Genomic DNA, 18,079 nt, shown 5'->3' with positions numbered 1-18,079 from the left:
GCGGCCTTCTCCTCCAATCACAGCCTGGGAAGAGGTTAACACACACACACACACACACACACGGGCGTGCAGATGAGCGCCGGTGGTCCGAGGGGCCGGAGCGCGGCCTCTTCCCTGCGACCCTGTCATTCCCAGCCTGGGAGACGCCTCTTCATAAGACTGATCTGCCCTCGCCAAGGCTCCGGCATAGTTAGAATCATTACCAGAGCTGTTATCATAACCGTTCTCTCTGGCACATATGGACGGGAACAACCGCTCAGAGCGCTAAGTCAAACACAGCCTAATTGGCTGGGCTTAATCTCCAGCACTGGCACGCACTGCTCAGCTCTCTGAGAGGCCTCAATTACTGTCCCCGCTGATGGAGACGAGGAGACGGACACTTTCTGACTTCTAGTTTCAAACCACTGCAGGCAGGGGAGGAGGGGGTGTACCACATCATGGGTCAACAGGGGCTCGGGACATTGCCGTGTTTGTCAAATATACCAAAGAAATAGACATTATGATCATTGAATCATCAGTCATCACTGAGAAAACGACATTATTTTAATAATCACCCAACAGCAAAAGTAATTAGTTACATTACTTGATACATTAAAGGGGAACTGCTGAGCTGTGTGAAGTATGATACATGGTTGGAGCAGTCTACAAGTTTGAAAATGAAAAAACATCAGAGGGTGTGTGCAGTGAGTTTAACAGCCTTCTGGAGCCTGCTCTTCATTCATCTCTGCTTGAGGCTAGAAGCTACATTAGCTGCTGGTAGCACAACACACCCAAATCCTTGAGCGAATTGCTGATCGTCAGGTTGCATTGTGGGTAGTGTAGGCGCCAGGTTTTGACAAGAAGGAAGAATTTGAGGAATAAAAAAAGACTAACAGACTCTGGTTCTTGTGCGTGATCCAACATGTTGTAAAGGTGCGATGCTAAATCGGCGGAGAACTCTTTTAATTGTGTTGCTCAGCCCTTAAACAACTCCACAGCCTCCCCACATGTCACATAAGTGTGGAAATAAAAATGAGACATTATGGTTTAAAAAGCCCCATCCTCGCAGTGAAGGTTTAGGCTAGAGTTCACACTCTTCCTGAATGTATGTTAGGCTTACCAGTGGCTAACATTAGCCAAGTCAGCTAAGAACCTACAGCATGTAATTAAGACAAATTTGGAGTTAGTGGGAGTCTCATTCCTCCTTTTCTGTCCAGCCCCTGTGCCAAGTTAACACATTCGAGTGCAATCTCTCCACTGACTCCAAACTGTAATGTAAAGACTGAATTTCAAATTGTAATCCCTTACAGAACTCGTTATACTGAAAAAAGTGATTATAATTAAACGTACAATTTGTTATAGACTCTCAGCAGGCGTGGTGGAGCAGTGACTAAAATATGCAAATTCAAGTAGAAGTAATATTTCTGTGTTACATAAGTCATGTTAGGGTACTCCTATTAATCGGTAACTGATCGTTATCGACCAATATTAGCTCTAAACAGTTTGATTGGCAGACTCTAAAAACGCTGATCAGATGACACGTTTATTTTATTCCAAAGGAGAGTTATAGCTAAATACAGATTAAAGTAGTTTGTGAGTAAACACTAGAACATTCAAATAAAGTGGAGAAGTAAGTAGAATTAAAATGTTGAAATGAGAAATATATTATATTCGCCTCTCCTCCCCTGCTACAATTACACTGTAATTGTCTGGGAAACACTGTATATTTGTTAAGCTCTAAGCTGCTCCCAATAACCAGCGCAAAAGAGAGAGTGGAATATGTTGCCTACCAATAAATAAACAACTCATGATTTTTTCTCATCTCTCAGTGTTAATACTTAATATACAATGTTGTTAAGAATAGTTGAATAAATAAGACCACACTATAAACAGAAGGCTTAAAATAGATGCTGTTTCCAGTGATCGGTGATTGGATCATTACATGTCCAATTAATCGCTATAATCCTCCAACCGATGCTTTTCCAAAGCGGTGAGGATATCCAAAAAGTTTTCTAAACAGATTGTCCTACAACAAAGAAGACATCCAAATCAGAAAAGAAAATCCTTCCCATTGGACCAGAACCGCACAAGTGCAACATTTCCATTATTGTCCTTCCAAAATTAAAACTAATTTATAATCTGCTGAAGTAACAGTAGATTTCCTGGTTTAGTGTGTACAAAAAATACGCATAGCAATATTACATTACAGCACGGAGAATACTTAAAATTGGTAACTTGTGTCTGTTGCACCAATGTGACAGTGGCCATAGAAATGGCTGTCTTCAGCATCAGTTGGTAACCGTAGCAACATATTCAAATGAATATCACCATTCATTATAACCGGTAATGAAAAGTGTCGCGAATATGAGTATATTAAATCTGTTTCTAATTTCAGACTTCATGACTGTGGAGTCTGTAAGTCACAAATAACATCTGGGGCACATTAATTGGCCAATCAGAAGAGAGTATTGAGCTAGCGATACTAACAGTACATCATGAGCTCCGAGTCATTGTTGTGATTTTTAGGATTAGCAGGCAAATGAGTTCGACAAGCATCTCTGTCTTGCTTAGACAAAGGTAAAGAGAGCAGAAATCAATGGGCTGTGTTTACAGGGTACACAGTCGACTGTAACACTGCACGTTATGTTACACACAGCCAAGCAGTAAAAACAGACGAGCTGCTTGGCAGGACTCAGCCTGGCCAGCCTCGTGCTAAAAGCAGGCAGAGACAGCAGTGACACACGGGCCAAAAGCAGTTACTGGCACTGCGCTCCAGTCTCAGACAGAGCAAAAAAAAAGTGGGACAAATTTTTCAAAATATTCAGAGTAAATGTCAAGAGAACGTGGGGAGAACAGCCTGATGTGGTTTATTTTCCCTCGTGGTCACTTCTAAGACACTCAATTTAATGTGCAAACAGGATTTCTCTGTGTGAAAATAGGGAGACAAAGATACTCACGCAAGAAGTACTCAGATGGGTCCGCTTCGTAATCTGTTTCCTCAGGAAAGTGGTCTATCTGTTTACACATCCCCTTGAAGTTTCCTGTTGGGTGAAACAGAAGCAGAGTTCAGTAGAGCTCATACAATAAGACACCAACAGATGATCTGCTAACTTCAACCTTTTAGTGACTCAAAAACACTCCAGTTCCTTTAGTTTTCAGCACAGATCATTTCAAACACTTCATATCAGCAGACCCTGTTCTCTGGTCATGGCTCTCACACAGACCAGAAGATGCTCTTCAGAATCAGACCTGAGCACCAGGCCTCTCCGGCAGCAGGTGGCGGCTTGTAAACAAGAGCAGCGCAGCTGGTGCGACCTGGAGCCGCTCCAACTGCTGTGCACAGGGAACCTCATCTCTTAATGCTCGTTCATTTGGCTGACACCTCGCCGTCCAGCAACTCTGTCCATCCAGGAAGCAGCCTGCCGGCATCCCTCTCTTCTCCCTCCCACTTCCTCCTGTCTGCTTTCCTCAATTCGCGGCCTCTCAGTGGAGGTTTGGCATTGATGAGGTCACTCAAGGTGGCGTGGCGGGGGAGGCGCGCATAAGGCGGCCATTACTGCGGCCTGCTGCTGCAGCGAGGAGGCAGATGCCTGGGCGTTTGATTGGACCAGATTAGCGTTTCATTAACTTTCTCATCTCTTCTCCCTTCAGTGTCCCTCTAATTAGGTGAACAGGTGTTGGTTACCATGGTGCCAGGTGTTGCCAAGGAGGGTTTGGCAGCGAGGCATGATGGGCACAGCGTGGTGCAGTTATTTCATTTGTGAATGGCCCACATATAGTGGAGAGAGAGGGACCCCCCGGTGATGACCACTCAGACATTAGAGAGAGTGTCACCTGGAAAAAAGAGAGCCATCAAAGCGCCCTCGATCTGCTCTCCCACCTGCATACAGTATTTGTGTCGGGGCTACCTGGCGGCTGGCAACCGCCGACGTCTGTTCAGAGACTCAACTCAGGATGGACTTATTTAGATGGAGGCAATGTTTGTTTTGATTGTCTCCATGTCATTTGTCAAGTTTCCCTCCAGATGTGGCAGCAATTTTAATACAATTTCCGGAAAATCTGTAAAATTTAATTTAGGTGACTTTTCAACCATCACTGTTACTGGCGCTAATAAAACCGTTAAACCTGAATTTTATATTTAATTTTTGGACAAAAAGGGACGGTAGGGACAATAGTCTGGAAGCGCATATTTTACCATACTCTCTTTTTTCCATACTCATCCAGACCTGGAAATAACCAAAATCAAATCCCATTCTTTTCCTGCATGCATTGCACTTTGTTTTTATCAATGCACAAACTTTTCCACCTCATGCAAGTGTTACAGCTTTTTTTGCAATATTTCCTCTACTTTGTTTAATTTATAGCATTTCCAGGTTTTTTATGTGTAAATTAAAAATGTGCATAATATGCACTGCATCGTGCACTGAGTTTAATGCAGGAAACACTTTTTTTACTATCAGGAACCTTCCCAGGCTTTAATCTGTGTGTTTGTTGCTGATACAGTGGTACCGGACCAATCACCATCCTTTGAGGAAGTATTGGCAGCTACGGGAGGGGGCGCTAGGTGTGGCGCAGCGAGAAGACACTGTTAAATAACAATGGTGACTCCCATAGAGGTAAGCGTTATATCAGAACTGGAGTATTTCTTCATTGAAAGAAGAGCAAAGAATGGCACTTTTCTCAAGGGAAAAGATGTTATCGAACTCCTTCCGACTGGCTTCAGTAAGAGTTTGACTAAGTTATATGGTTTGTTGATCAGATTTGTTGAAGTTGATAGACAGACAGTTCATGCTTTTTTTGAAAGTGCTTGCCCTTTCCCAAACAGCTTCCAATGACAACTTCCCAGATGGTTCAGTGTAACAAACCAGTGTGGGAACCTCTGCATGAAAAAGCCACTAATCCTTGATGGACACAATCCAATGTTCCGACTATGTGTGTGTGTGTGTGTGTGTGTGTGTGTGTGTGTGTGTGTGTGTGTGAGTACACTCCTCTCTCCCACTGTCTCAGCTCTGGCCCATAATCAAAAAACACTTATAGATTTTCATCAACAGGTTCTGTGGCAATTAGGACAAGAGAGAGAGAGAGAGAGATAAAGACAGAGAAAAGCAGGGAGCAAGACAATGTAATGGGAAGGAGGAGGAGGAGAGATAAATATAGGAAGGGCAGGGAACAGAGAAGTTTTGAAGGGCAGAGAGGGAAGATGGAGCGGGAGGTGGAATACATCAAGTTTGAGTGTCACAGTTTAGCTCTCCTTAATTCCTGAGCCATGAAAAAGCCCTCCAGAGTTTAACGGACCTGCACAGTTTTGAACTTGATGCTCTGATATACGATGATAAAGCTTTCTCTTTCGGTGGCAGACTGGAGATGGAAGGTGATCTCTGTTAACTAGCGCGGTAGCATAAAACTCAGAGCATGTAATCCTCGGAAGCTTTGCTGGAGATGCTCGGCAGCTAGCTGTAGTATGCCAGCTTTCAGATGTGGGCTGGTGCATACTGTAGGTGTAACCCCGCCGCCTCCTGCAACTACTCCCCCAGGCTGCTGCTGGAAATAACAATATGTTCCTCTTCAACTTGCCTGCTTAAATAAGCTTTAAATAAGTTGCATTTCCAGGAGAGGAGAAGGGAAGGGAGGGGAGAACATACTTGTGCCGCCTCTCATAGCGTATTTCACTGCAAGATGACTTGTGTTTACATACGACTACGTTGCACGATCCCAGTGGAGCTGCCTGAGCAAACTAGCAGCAGCAGTAATCCACAGAGCACCGTGTGTGTGTCTTAACAACATTATCAAGTGGGTGTAAGATTTGGTTTGCAGCTGGCCGTCCCATCCGCAGTTGTGCGTTTTGTAATAGCAGCTGTGGAGAGTGGCCTATTGGGGGAACCACTTCAATTAGCGTGCTGAAAGATTTATGTGACACTTAACCGCTCCAAACGGTCCTTTTCTTGTAAGACATGTAAACTCAGCAGGCTGGTAAATGTTTTATAATGACATTTTCATTTCAGAGACCTCCCCACGTGAGTGTGAGCGCAGGGCCGAGGCGTGGAGAGAGCCGTTTGGCCATTAAGAGCTTTGGCAGGGGGACTGCTGTTGAATGGAGAGGTGTTACCGGAGGCTCAGGTGTGTAGTGGGTCAAAACACTTATGACTCAAAGAGAAACACCTGTATTCACAGAGCAACACTTGCACTTTCAGCACAGTACGCTGGATTACTGAGGACTGTGTCTTGCTTTTGCAGTTTCACATTTACCCCACGGCAACTGGATGAACAGACAGGAGAGGGACATTTAAAAGTCCATTTAAGATCCCAAATGTTTTGTAAGCTATCAAATTATAGCCACAAGAATCAGGCTGCAAGATCTGAGGGCTTGACAACAAAACCAGACTACAGCCAATGACAATGCTAACATGCTGGTGTTTAGCAGGTATAACCATGTTTACCATCTTAGTTTCTTACTGAAGCCAGTCGGGAGAAGAGCTTTCCATTGAGAAAAGCCTTCAGTGCCGTTCTTAGCTCTTCTTTCAATGAAGAAAATAATACTCTCAAGTTCTGATGTAACTGATGTAAAGCAAACGTTCACTTCTCACACATGTTGTCACGTACTAGCTCATGCTGTAACTGCAAGTAGTTCCTCAAAGGTTGGGACTGCCACTAGGGGTCACTAAAGCTTTATGGGTGGTTGCAAGGCCTTCTTAAAAGTTTGTAAGAAAACTTAAAAGTATACGCAGTAGGTCTATATCTCAGCAGTTCGTTCATTTCTGTGAAGAAAACCAATTGAAATTGTATTTTTCTTTAAGTTTAGACAGTGTCGATAGTATGTTTAATTGTTAGGAAAAAAAACACAAGTAGAACTTGGTCTGGGGTCTTTAGTTTTCTCATCAATAGAAAAGGGGTCCCTTAAAGAAAAAGGATGGGAACTACTGGTTTTAAACCTCAGTGATTGGGACACAAAGCATAGCTTGAAGCTTGGCAAGATTCTCATGTGGTGTTGTGATCTGTTTCGTGATGATAGCACTAGTTGAAAAGTCACCAAAGTTATTAGAATTCATCCTGAGGGGAACATAAATGTCTGAACTAAAGTTTATGGCAATCTAAACTGTGGTTGTTGAGACATTTCACTCAAAACCACAAACATCAAACTAATGGTGGCGCCAGAGGAAAAGTCATGGGATCACCAAAGTCAGGATTCATCCTCTGGGCACTTTGAATAAAGGCAAAATTCATAGCAATCCATCAACTAGTTGTTGAGATATTTCAGTCTGTACCAAAGACAGACTGCCATTGCCATCCCTATTAGCCACAGAACTATAACTAAAACCATTAACTACTGTATGTTGTTACAACCCTTTTAATTTTAAAAACATTTTGATGAAGAAATTGGCATTTTTACTGCCTATGCCTTCTGGCACATGTGAGTATCCTTACTGGCAAGCTACTGAGAGAAATAAATACAATTTAGCTCAATAGGAAGGAGATACAGTCAGGTTTTAATATTATAATAAAAACATTTGGTATATTTTAGGGTATTTAATTCTCTAAAGACAAACATTATGACGTGAAGGGTCTACTAACAAGGTGAAACAATGTGTTTCCTGACTTTAAGGGCAGTGAGTCAAGCTTATTTAATCACTGTTGCAGTCTCAACAGGCTTCAGATAATTTAACACAACAAATGAAGATGAAACCCAACGAACTTTAAACCCCTAATCGAGAACAAGGTTTAGGTTTTGTGTTGAAATCCAGACGGTAACTGTAGCCCGCTCACCCTGACTCAACAGTATAAATCAAGTGGTAATAATTTGTAGAGCCGTCATTAAAAGAGGGAGCAGGTTATCTGAGATCTCCTGCTGGGATTGATCCACCATCAAAACCCCTCGGATCCTTCTGCTTGGGTCGGGGTGACGTGTATTAGTGTGCGTTTGAGGGAAGTTTGGGAGGGGAGGGTGGGTGGTTTGTTCAGACTTACTCAATCAGCCCAACCGCTGGCCACTGTTCCCCCCCCATAGTGTGAATGAGCTATGGGCTAACCCCATGCCCCCTGCGTCCCCTCCTGTCCTCTGCAGCCATAAAGCACTTCATTACCACATGAGCCTGGAGAGACAGAGAAGCACTCAAGAGTGGAGTGCAGTGGAGAGAAGGGGGTTGTTGTGGCAAAGAGAAGAGGAGGGTGGGTGGATATAGATTTATAGTCACCCACCACAGCCAGGCTCTGGGTCTGCTCCTGAGGGACCCGGGGTTTATCAGGTCAGCGTTGAGCCCATTTTCAGGGCCGGTGGCACAAACACATAACCGCGAGGAGAAGCTATTCCTGGGCCAGTGACGTTGCTGTGTTGCTCTTTATTCATGTTTTTAGAAAGAAGCTTTCCCCAGGCTGATGTTCACACATAGGTGCCGGGTCTTGGACCAACTCCAGCTGAAGCAGAGCTCTGCTTAATGTGGAAGCTGTCCAAGGTTTAGGTGTTGACTGGTTAAAAGAGGTCTATGATGCAACTGAGAAGGTTTTTCTAAAGCTAGACCAGCACGGCCCCTGGCTCCTGGTTATCAGGCAGGAACAGCAAAGGAAAACCCTCATTTCCTCTCTTGCCATATTTCTTTGAGAAGGAAGACAATTTCCTGGAGCAGAGGACTTTCTGTAAGTTTTAAGGCAACTCCAACCTATTTCTCCCTCCTTGATTCTCCCCATAGGTAGAGCTTTTTTTTCTTTTTATTAATCAGTGGGCTTTAGTAAGAGGCGGCAGTCATAGCTCTCTCCCTCTTTCCCCTGACGCTGTCCGTGGTTCTAAATTGAAGAAATGTATCTAAGGTGAACTCATCTGTAACCATGTCATGATATCTACATGTCTGCAAGATTATGTTGCCACAGCCATTTTCACGGTATTCTCCTGACTTATTATATTTTGGTGCCCAGTGCAGAGTGCAAGGTGGAAACTGGGTCTTACACAATGCTGATATCAGATGTCACTAGGAATGTAACAATATATCGCAAGACAGTTAAATTGCGATACAAATATGTGAAGATATATATTCTGAACCCAATATTGTCACTCCACTGCCAGTCTGGTGATTTCAAACTAAATACTTTCAGCAAATATGCAGAAATAGTACAACAATGCTTAAAATGTAAATACACTATTTTAATCAAACACTCTTCAGCCGATAGATGATGTTTAAATCAGCATCAAAAGTACATTTTAATGTGGCTGAAGCTGGAACACCGGTAAATCAATCTGCATTGACCTCATAAATTAATATGGGTGATTCCTCAAGTATCCACAGCTGCATAGTACTATATGAAGAGCTTCTTCTTCGGTTCATTAAAGCCCTGCAGCCATCTGCAGGGCAGCAGGACAGATAAGTTGATAAATCAGCAGCCTACAATTTGAGAAGTGCCATCCACTGTGTTTACCTTCATTAAATCACTCGCACTAAATCAAAATAGCACACACACACACACACACACACACACACACACCTCTACACACATCAGATGGGTCGTTATAACTCAGTATTCTGCCTGTTTATATAGGCGACATTAGATTGCTGAGGCTCATTAATCCTGTGTGTCATGACCTCCTTTTCAACTTTGGTTTTATTCTTGAAATATCAACAATCATATATACAGCTTCTCCAAACCTTTATTTCATTTTTCTTTGTACTGACATACTCATTTAATTAATTAAAACACAACAGGTTTGGCGCCGCATATTCACATCGCGCCGCTCTGCACCATCCAGACAGCAGTATGATTTCCTGAAGGAGCTTCTCTTCATTTGTTGAGGTATTGCAGTTATACAACCCACCACCACCCCCCTTCCTGAAAGCTGTTATGTTCGACCACTGAATTTTATAGCCTCCCCAAGCATGATGGCCTGGCGCCGCCCAAGACTCTCACTTAATCTTCATTTTGCCGCCCCACCCCCACAACTCCAATATCTCTGTACCCATATGATAGAAGTGACCACACAACAAAACCAGGAAGAACAAGGTAGGTGTGACAGAGAGTGATGCACATACTATTTTAGCCTAATTTTAGGCTTGACCAGATTTGTAAGGCTATCTCTCTCTGAGATGATTGATAATGTCATAACTTGTCCCAATGGACTTATCCTTATAGATCCAGTCCCCAAGAATCTTCTAATTCCCTGGGCGCTCCTCTGAATTTCCCAGCCCACTCGCCAAATGATGATATTGGACAATACTGCTGAGCTGCAGAACATCACAACAACAGGCATGTTTTTAACACTGAATACCTTTTTAAAATTCTATATAGATAACTAATAAATAACTGCGCAACAACTCGTCACTAGTTAAACACTTGAATAAGATACGGTTCTCCTCATGGCTAAATACAGTATTTTAAAAAGCAATTATTAATTGTTTAACACAGAGATGTGATCTGTAGTCTCTGGTGTTGAATTTGCTATAGATTTAAGGTGCTGGTATGCTTCAGCCAAAGTGCTTGTTGAATGGTTTGCATCAGACAACTTCTGTAACTTTCCAAAAACCAACAATCTGACAATTACACCCACTTCATGCAGTGATTGTCCAGGAGTGTGGAGGTGAGGGAGTATGCAGGCTTTGAACTCTCATTTTTAATTTTGTTTTAATATGTACCATTACCCCATATTTGAACCCTCTTCTCTCCATGACAGTCAACTTTTCACCACACCTTTGTGTGCCCTTCAGAACTATAAATGCTTTTGCCTTCCGAAGTACACAAAAACACAAACTAGCTTTTTGAGCATAAGTCGTTGAGCGGTGAGGGGTTACGACAAAGCTACAGTGGGGACAGCAAGAACCCTGAATGGTAAATTTAGGATATTTGTTTTGTTGACTGTGAGGTTAGAATGATGCAAGTTGAAGAAAGCCTCAGTAATCTTTCCTCTCCTAGTAACACACATCTAGCGAAGCTACATATCTCCACTGAAAAAGCTTCCACTCGCCACTATTATCATTCTCTATTACAGGGAAGAAATGAATGCAAACGCAGCAAGTTCACAGCAATAGTCTCCTATTCAGTAATGAGACAAGGCAAACCTTTCTGTATTATTCGGTGAATGAAAAGAATGTAAACACAGTCGGTGTGGGAAATATAATTACAGCATTATACTGTCTGATCACGTTCAATACATCCATCTATCATCAGCCGCCAGACCTCTACATCCTGACCTTTTACCATGCTATCCAAAGCACACCGAACTTATATTATATAAATAATTAGAAAAAAAACTGCACCAAAATCCATGGGGAATAGATTCAAAAACTTTTTATGTAACTGCAGCTCCTAATATGCAATAAAGACTACTGACGAAAAATAACTGGAATCACTGCGACCGCTTCTCCAGATGTTTTTGAAATGTGCTATTATACTTGTGTGGTCACTGGTGCTGCCACTGTCATATGGAGCTCCTCTTGCTGCCCAGATTATATCTGTGCACACCCCATCATACCCAGGGTACAAGATCAACAGTAAATTATCTCCACATTGTATGCACATTGGCTATCATCACACTGTATAGTACATATCTGCAGGTAGGAAAAGGACAAATCCTTCCTGAATGCCCAAGGAGAGAGACATCCTGGTCGGGCCTGCCCACATACGAAACCCGCACACAGTGATCAAACATGACCAGAGCTGCCACAGCGCTGCAGACAGAGACAAAGGTTTGATGAGACACAAACATGGAGGAGGTGCCTGATGGGATAGGGAGGGTTGAGTGAGGGGAGTGGGGGGCTGGGGGTTGCCGGGGGTCAGGAGGACTCTTGACTGAGTAGGAGGTGCCGTTTAAAAGAGAAAGAGTTAGAGAGAGATTCAAGCCCACTTCTGATTCGTCAGTGGGCGGCATTCTCAAAAACTTTCCAGGCAGCCACAGAGTGCGTCAGCATCCAGAAACCCCCTCCTCTCCTCCCCTCCATCCTCCTCCTCCTCCCACCTCCATCCTCAGTCCCTACGGCAGCCGTTGCCATGTGGACATCGGAACCGTTCGCTTCGGTTGCCATGGATATAGCTATCTGGGCCCCTACTAGGGGAGGATCACATGGATGGAGCCGGTGAGGTGTCTTTAACCCCTGGACACCCAGCGGCTTCAGTGACACAGCATGCAGCATTAGTCAGCTGCTGTTACAGTACCAGCACGGCAGCCTGCAAGCTAGCATTAGCTTCACACATTAGCCTGCAAATGCAGTCAGGTATGCCCGCGTCCTTTCAGGTCAAACACATAAGTGGGATTATAGCAGCGAACAGCCAATGGAAAGAGATATATTGCATACATGGGTCATTACGCTGCACAAATGAACACAAATGGCCTCCTCTAGTCTGGTGTTAGGGCGTTGCAGCATTCTCATGTGCATGCATGTATAGGTATGTGCATACAAATCCCCTGTGGATGAAAAGGTAATGGGTTCACGCATGTTACACGCTGACATCTTCTCCCTTCTAATGAACAGCCGCCCTAGCAGCAGTGACAAGAGCCCTAATCGCCTTATTCATCTTCATAATCACACCTTATTCATCCTTATAATCACTATATTCATCTTGGTAATGACCCCGCTAAGGCAGGGAGGCCCATACGCACCGTCTCTCCCATCATACACACACACAACACAGATGTAGCAAGACATCTCAGGCTGTGAAAACATGCTGTTTTCACGTCAGCGCCGGAGCAGAACTGTTGTGTGAAGACTTAAAGACACAGTGAAATGACAGTTAGACCATCTTTAGCTTAAGTAATGTGAAGTATTTCAAAGTGAAACAGAATATGTGGACAGGGTATAATTTCAGGACGCATCTGATCAAATCGTTCAGAGATTGGAAAATGGATGTAACTTAAGGGAGCTGGTCTGCAGATCAGACCTGGATACAGCTCTCTATGAAGGCTTGTTTGCCTCTACTCACACCTCCCGCACTCATGTTAGTGGTTAAAGAGGTGGAGGAGGAGGCCGGAACAATTCCCTTTTAGAAAATGAAACATTTTTACCAACTGACATTCAAACAAGCCTCCAACCTATGATATCATTAGTGTGATGTTATTGACCTTATGCTTGTTTCTGTAATAAAGAAGTGCTCAGACTCCATAATTTTGTTTTTGCATTGCGTTTGCGATCATCTTGTGCCTACATTTGATCAAATATCGGTAGTAACACCTGTGTTTACCCTACTGTTTCATGTCAAAATGGCTGCTATGGAAAAGGTCAGCTTCCAGACCAACAAAGGAAAAATCAGCAGTTTAGTGATCGTTTGTGAAGAATGCAAATAATGTTAATTACTGAAACAATAAGCATCAGTGAACTCACCACAGAAACATCAAGCTAATGTACTGCTGCAACACAAAGTATGCTGGTTGAAGTAGTTATAAGGTAGTTAATTAGGCAGGTAGTTAAAAAAGTAACTTTGTGCCAAATATCATATTTTTTAATCCAATATCTGCTGTGGATGTGTGACCTATGTGTCATCAGGTCACAGGATAATTTTCATTTGTCTACCTGAAAAAATGAGGTGTGCTCGAAAAACAATATTAGTTCATTTTATAAAAAGCCATCCTTATGTAGACATATGGGGTTGGGGACACACAGCATACTGTTGAGAAAGGCTGTATCTGTAAGTTATTTGTGTTGTTTTCTGGAACAGAACCCAGAAGTTTTGGCTTTTCAGATCTGTGTATGATGAGAGAGGTTAGCTATTTCTTCCAAATCACATTTGTTTGGACATAATTTATGTATACGCCCCCGAATGCAGGATGAGTCATCAAAAATACTTCAGCGTTTTACAGGAAGAGAAAGCGAGAAGGATTTAGATACATGAATAATCAAAAAAAAAAAATTTAAATATACATTTCACATGTACGACAAGAGCAGAACAAAATCATGAGCTCATGTTGAATCCCATTACTCATAGTAAGAAGCTGACTGAGAAAATTCATTTTTAGGCCCTTCAAGTATTATTTTATTTGAATGTCTTTAATACAAAGATAGCTGCAGAAAGAAAACCAGGGAGAAATAAGAAGAATACAATATTAAAAGCTTTGCAAATAAAGATGCATCTTGCAGACTGAGGAGAAGTTGGCAGGTATGTAGCACAGCAGCTGTAGCTGTAGGTGATGTGGGAGGCAGACTAATGGAGGCAGCGAGGTGCCGTCAGGTTTCGGCTCGTTGGAGGATGACTGACAGATGTTAGACAGTCATTTGACCTCCCACGGCTCGGCTCTGAGCGCTTTCCCAACAAAGCCGCTCCTCTCTGCCCTGAACGCTGGGATGTCCGCCGTTTCTGACTCGGAGCGCGCCACTGTCTGTCTGTGAGCTGAGAGCTGCTGGAGCGGCCTGTGGCAGCACTGTGTGGGTCTGTTTACTCCTGAGATGATGTGTTGATAGAAAAGAAATAGAAAGGGAGGAGGAGATCGCCTGTGATCCACTACCAAAGGAGCAGCAAATCTTTAGGGAGGCCAGACCCTCTCTGTCATATTCGCTTCACCCCACTGCTCTCTAGACTCCTTTCTTCAAATCACTCTTTATTTATAGCGTCCTGTTTTTAAACTGTATTAGGCCTTTTTCCTCTAAAGGAACTTAACGTTTACCCCAGTTTTTTCAGGGTGAGTTCCTGAACCTAAAATCCAGCACTACTCAGGAGGTGGTACAGGTACTCTCAGGCAAAAGAGGGGTAAGAAAATATCAATAGATTTGGCTTTTTTAAATCTGGTGTTGGTGTTGTCTCTTCTTTTCTAATACTGATGTATAAAGGAATCAAAATTTAAAGAAAATCAACTCGTTGCCTTTTCGATGACATTAACCATGTTTGTAAAACACAGTGGAAACACAGTCAGAACCTAGAACCTTATGGGTTTTCAAAACTTCACTCTATATACGTATGAAATATATGTATGTAGATATGTTTCCCTCCCTTTGATTCCTTACAATAGGCCTCCTCTCTCTGCTTCTCTGCGAGGTGTCAGTATATTATAAACAAAAGACAAGACAGCATCACCCGCAGCTCAGGAGATGTCAGAGGGAGTGGGAGGGATTTCTCCTGCCTGTGATCCATCTGTGTGTCTCAGTCGAGACGTGTGGACGTACTGGGACATGCGAGGTCACAGAGCGGGGCAGGAACCGCGATGAAGGGTAGGATGAGATTTCACAGATCCAGGAACAGGGAACCAGTGAGTCACTGGTGTCACAGCGGAGTGCGTCACAGCCTTCTGGTCAGACAGAGCGAGAGCTGTCCAGTTCTCAGAAGAGTCCCTCAGCAGCACCCACAGAGAGAGGCATTCCCAGAACGCCGGCCAAGTAAACACCTCGTGCTAATAACAGCAATTGCAAAAGCAACACCTCACCTACGCCGATCACAATCATGTAATCAGCTCCGCAGGGGGAAACTAGTTCTCATCTATTTGTGATCTTGAGCTCTGGGTCTTTAGAAACATGTACAACTTTATTTAAAAACAGCTGTTTGACATGTTATGTTAGGGTTAGGGTTGTGTTCAGAATCATGGACACAGTGGAGTCACTGATAAGCTCAGCTTCAACCAACCTAAAGTTTCATCCCCTGGAGTTTGGCTTCCACCCCCCACAGCAACTTTAGAATTGTTTTAATATATATTATTACATTTTTATAGCCTTTAATGGATAGTGACAGCTGTAGAGAGACAACAAAGAGAGGGGATGACACACAGCAAAGGGCCACAGGTCGGAGTTGCACCGATGGACGCTGCAGCAAGGACCCAGTCCTGGTACGTGGGCGCCAGCTCCACCAGGTGAGCTATTTCCAAATCCACTGAGAAGCCAAATTTAGAGGCAGTATGAACACATTCCCTGTCAATAGAACGATGCAAATGGATGCAGTTTTGCTGCAGGCAAAGTAAAATGAGTCAAAGAGGAATTGACTCCAATTTAAGTCCTCACTGAGAAAGAGAAAGACAATCAACTAGAAGTTGGTGGGCAGGAGAACACTGAGAAACGGAAAATAGAGCTAAACTTCTCGAATGTTGCTTTGTTTTCATGTACACTGACCAATAATTCAGTGCTGCTTCCTATCTGCCAAACCTGGTGTAAAATTATGAAAATTCAGCGTCAGAATAAAAATTAGGATGCTAAGGCAGACTTTGAACTAATCCACACTGACTCATCCGTGCGGTGACGTCAACCGAAATCACAAATTATAATGGGACAACAGAGAAATGTCAATTAAAACAACTAATCTTAATGGCGGCGTCTGTTGTCCTGCTACAATCTGTTGTGTCATCACGTCAGCCAATCAAACTCAATTAAACTTTGCAACAAAGTCAGAGTCTTGTGTACCATGACAACAGCGTTTCATGTCTCCCACCTCTCCCAGTAGACTGCCAGAACAATTCATATCGGATGACCTTAAGCCATCTTTTGAAATGTAGCTCACGTTCCTCACTTTTAAAAGACTTTGGCCGCAGAGACCCTCCTGTATATTTCAAAACCTCAAAAGAGGAGGAGGAGGAGGAGGAGAAAGTGCGTGTTTTAAAGAAACTGTCAGAGGAGCAAAGTATGAATGAAAGGATGCTATAAGGATCGTTAGCTGCATAGACTGGAGAAAAAATAATTTAATTCACTGTGTCGCTCAAAGGCTACCAGCAGCTAAAAGCGTAAGTTAACATCATGAATCAATCAACACACCTTAAATGTCATTATGACAACTTTGACCATTACATTTGTTTTTATTGCCTCTCTTGAATTTTGTCCACTCTCTTCCTCGCTGCTTTCCTGACAGACTTTGTCACTACCAATTAAAGGCATAAAAACCCCAAAAACAAATCCAGCAAGTGTTTTCTGCATCATTTCATGTTGTATTCTGATTGGTTGGTTTGTGGACATGGGTCCGAGCAGTCATGTTGTGAGAATTTGGTCATACTGCCACACTGGTTACCGAAGGTCAGTGGACGTGTCTCTCAGAGTGAATTCTAGGCATGACTATTCTCGCTATTTTTTTAAATTAAAATTCAGACGATTCAAAAAGTCTAAAAGTAAGAAAACATGGCAAGAAAAAATATTTCTCTTGACAGATTTATTTCCTATCGATCTACTTCTCAATTAATTGACACATGGTTTCAGCTCTACCTGCAACAAATCTCTTCGGCTGGATAAAAACAGGATATGTTGCCACCACCTTAACCCAATTAGACAGTTTTCTATTCTGGGTTTATTAGTTATGTCAGATCTATGTTCACACATTTTTAACATTTGTGTCGACCACATTATAAAATTCAATTCAAAACCAAGCATCTGACGTATCAGTGTTTTCTAGTCTGAGTTGTGTATTCTGTTTTAAACAATTCAACCCTCAGACCCAACAAATTAGATCTGGAGAGAGTGTTTGCTGAGGGGTGAAACAGTGAGAGCATGTAAGGACACTGACTACAGGAGATGTTATAAATAAATAAATGTTTACACGCATTCTTGGTTCAGGATGAAGCATGCAAGGAAAAACTCTCGGAAGGTTGTTGTAAGGGTATTTCAAGTTCAGGTCTACATCAGCTCTCTGAACAAACCCTTCATTCTCCTCACAAACAAAACAGCAGTCAACATCGTTCTCTGTCTATTTCTAACTTCAGCTTCTTCCCTTTTATCACTTTAGGTTAGCTAAAGCTAATCAGATAGCTTTCAGCCGGTTGTCAAACTTAGAAACAAGGGTGATGTAATGCTGCTTGTGTGTGTTGAGCGCCTGCTCTCTGAGTTAGCAGTGAAGCTCACAGCTGTGCTCTGCATCTGAGCAGGAGAACAAAGCGTCCTTTAAACTTTCTCACCTCGGGTTTATATCCACAGCCTGGAAAACATCACACTCAATTCAGTTCACTTTAATAAACTGGCAGCAGCACTGAGGTGTCTGCGCGCTGGATTGTTCACCTCTCTGCACTGGTGATGATGAAGTTGTAGCTGATGCTCATTCGCTGTGATGAAACCCTAAATGATTTGACCCCGCCGCCGGCCTTTTCCTATGATTTACATCGCACACCGTGGAAGTGAGCTCACGGTATCAGCGCAAAATCTGCACAGTGAGCACAGGGGGACAGCGGCTGGGCCTCATAAATCCCCTCTTAAAACAGCTGCACATTGATCTTTTGAATGTGCCACACTCTTATTTAAAT

General features: G+C 43.0%; 1 protein-coding gene across 1 annotated transcript in view; it reads right to left on the bottom strand.

The window, feature by feature from the left end:
* Nucleotides 1-18,079, bottom strand: part of cacng2a (calcium channel, voltage-dependent, gamma subunit 2a) — a 68,650-nt gene that overhangs the window by 22,213 nt on the left and 28,358 nt on the right. The window contains exon 2 of the mRNA XM_051387389.1: nucleotides 2,937-3,020. Coding sequence (XP_051243349.1) covers nucleotides 2,937-3,020 — 84 coding nt within the window. The remainder of the gene's footprint in view (nucleotides 1-2,936; nucleotides 3,021-18,079) is intronic.

Source organism: Dicentrarchus labrax, unplaced genomic scaffold (genome assembly GCF_905237075.1).
Source record: "Dicentrarchus labrax unplaced genomic scaffold, dlabrax2021, whole genome shotgun sequence".
NCBI classification, from domain to species: domain Eukaryota; kingdom Metazoa; phylum Chordata; class Actinopteri; family Moronidae; genus Dicentrarchus; species Dicentrarchus labrax.
The sequence above is the reverse complement of the archived record's forward strand: the minus strand, read 5'-3'. Positions and strand labels throughout refer to the sequence as shown.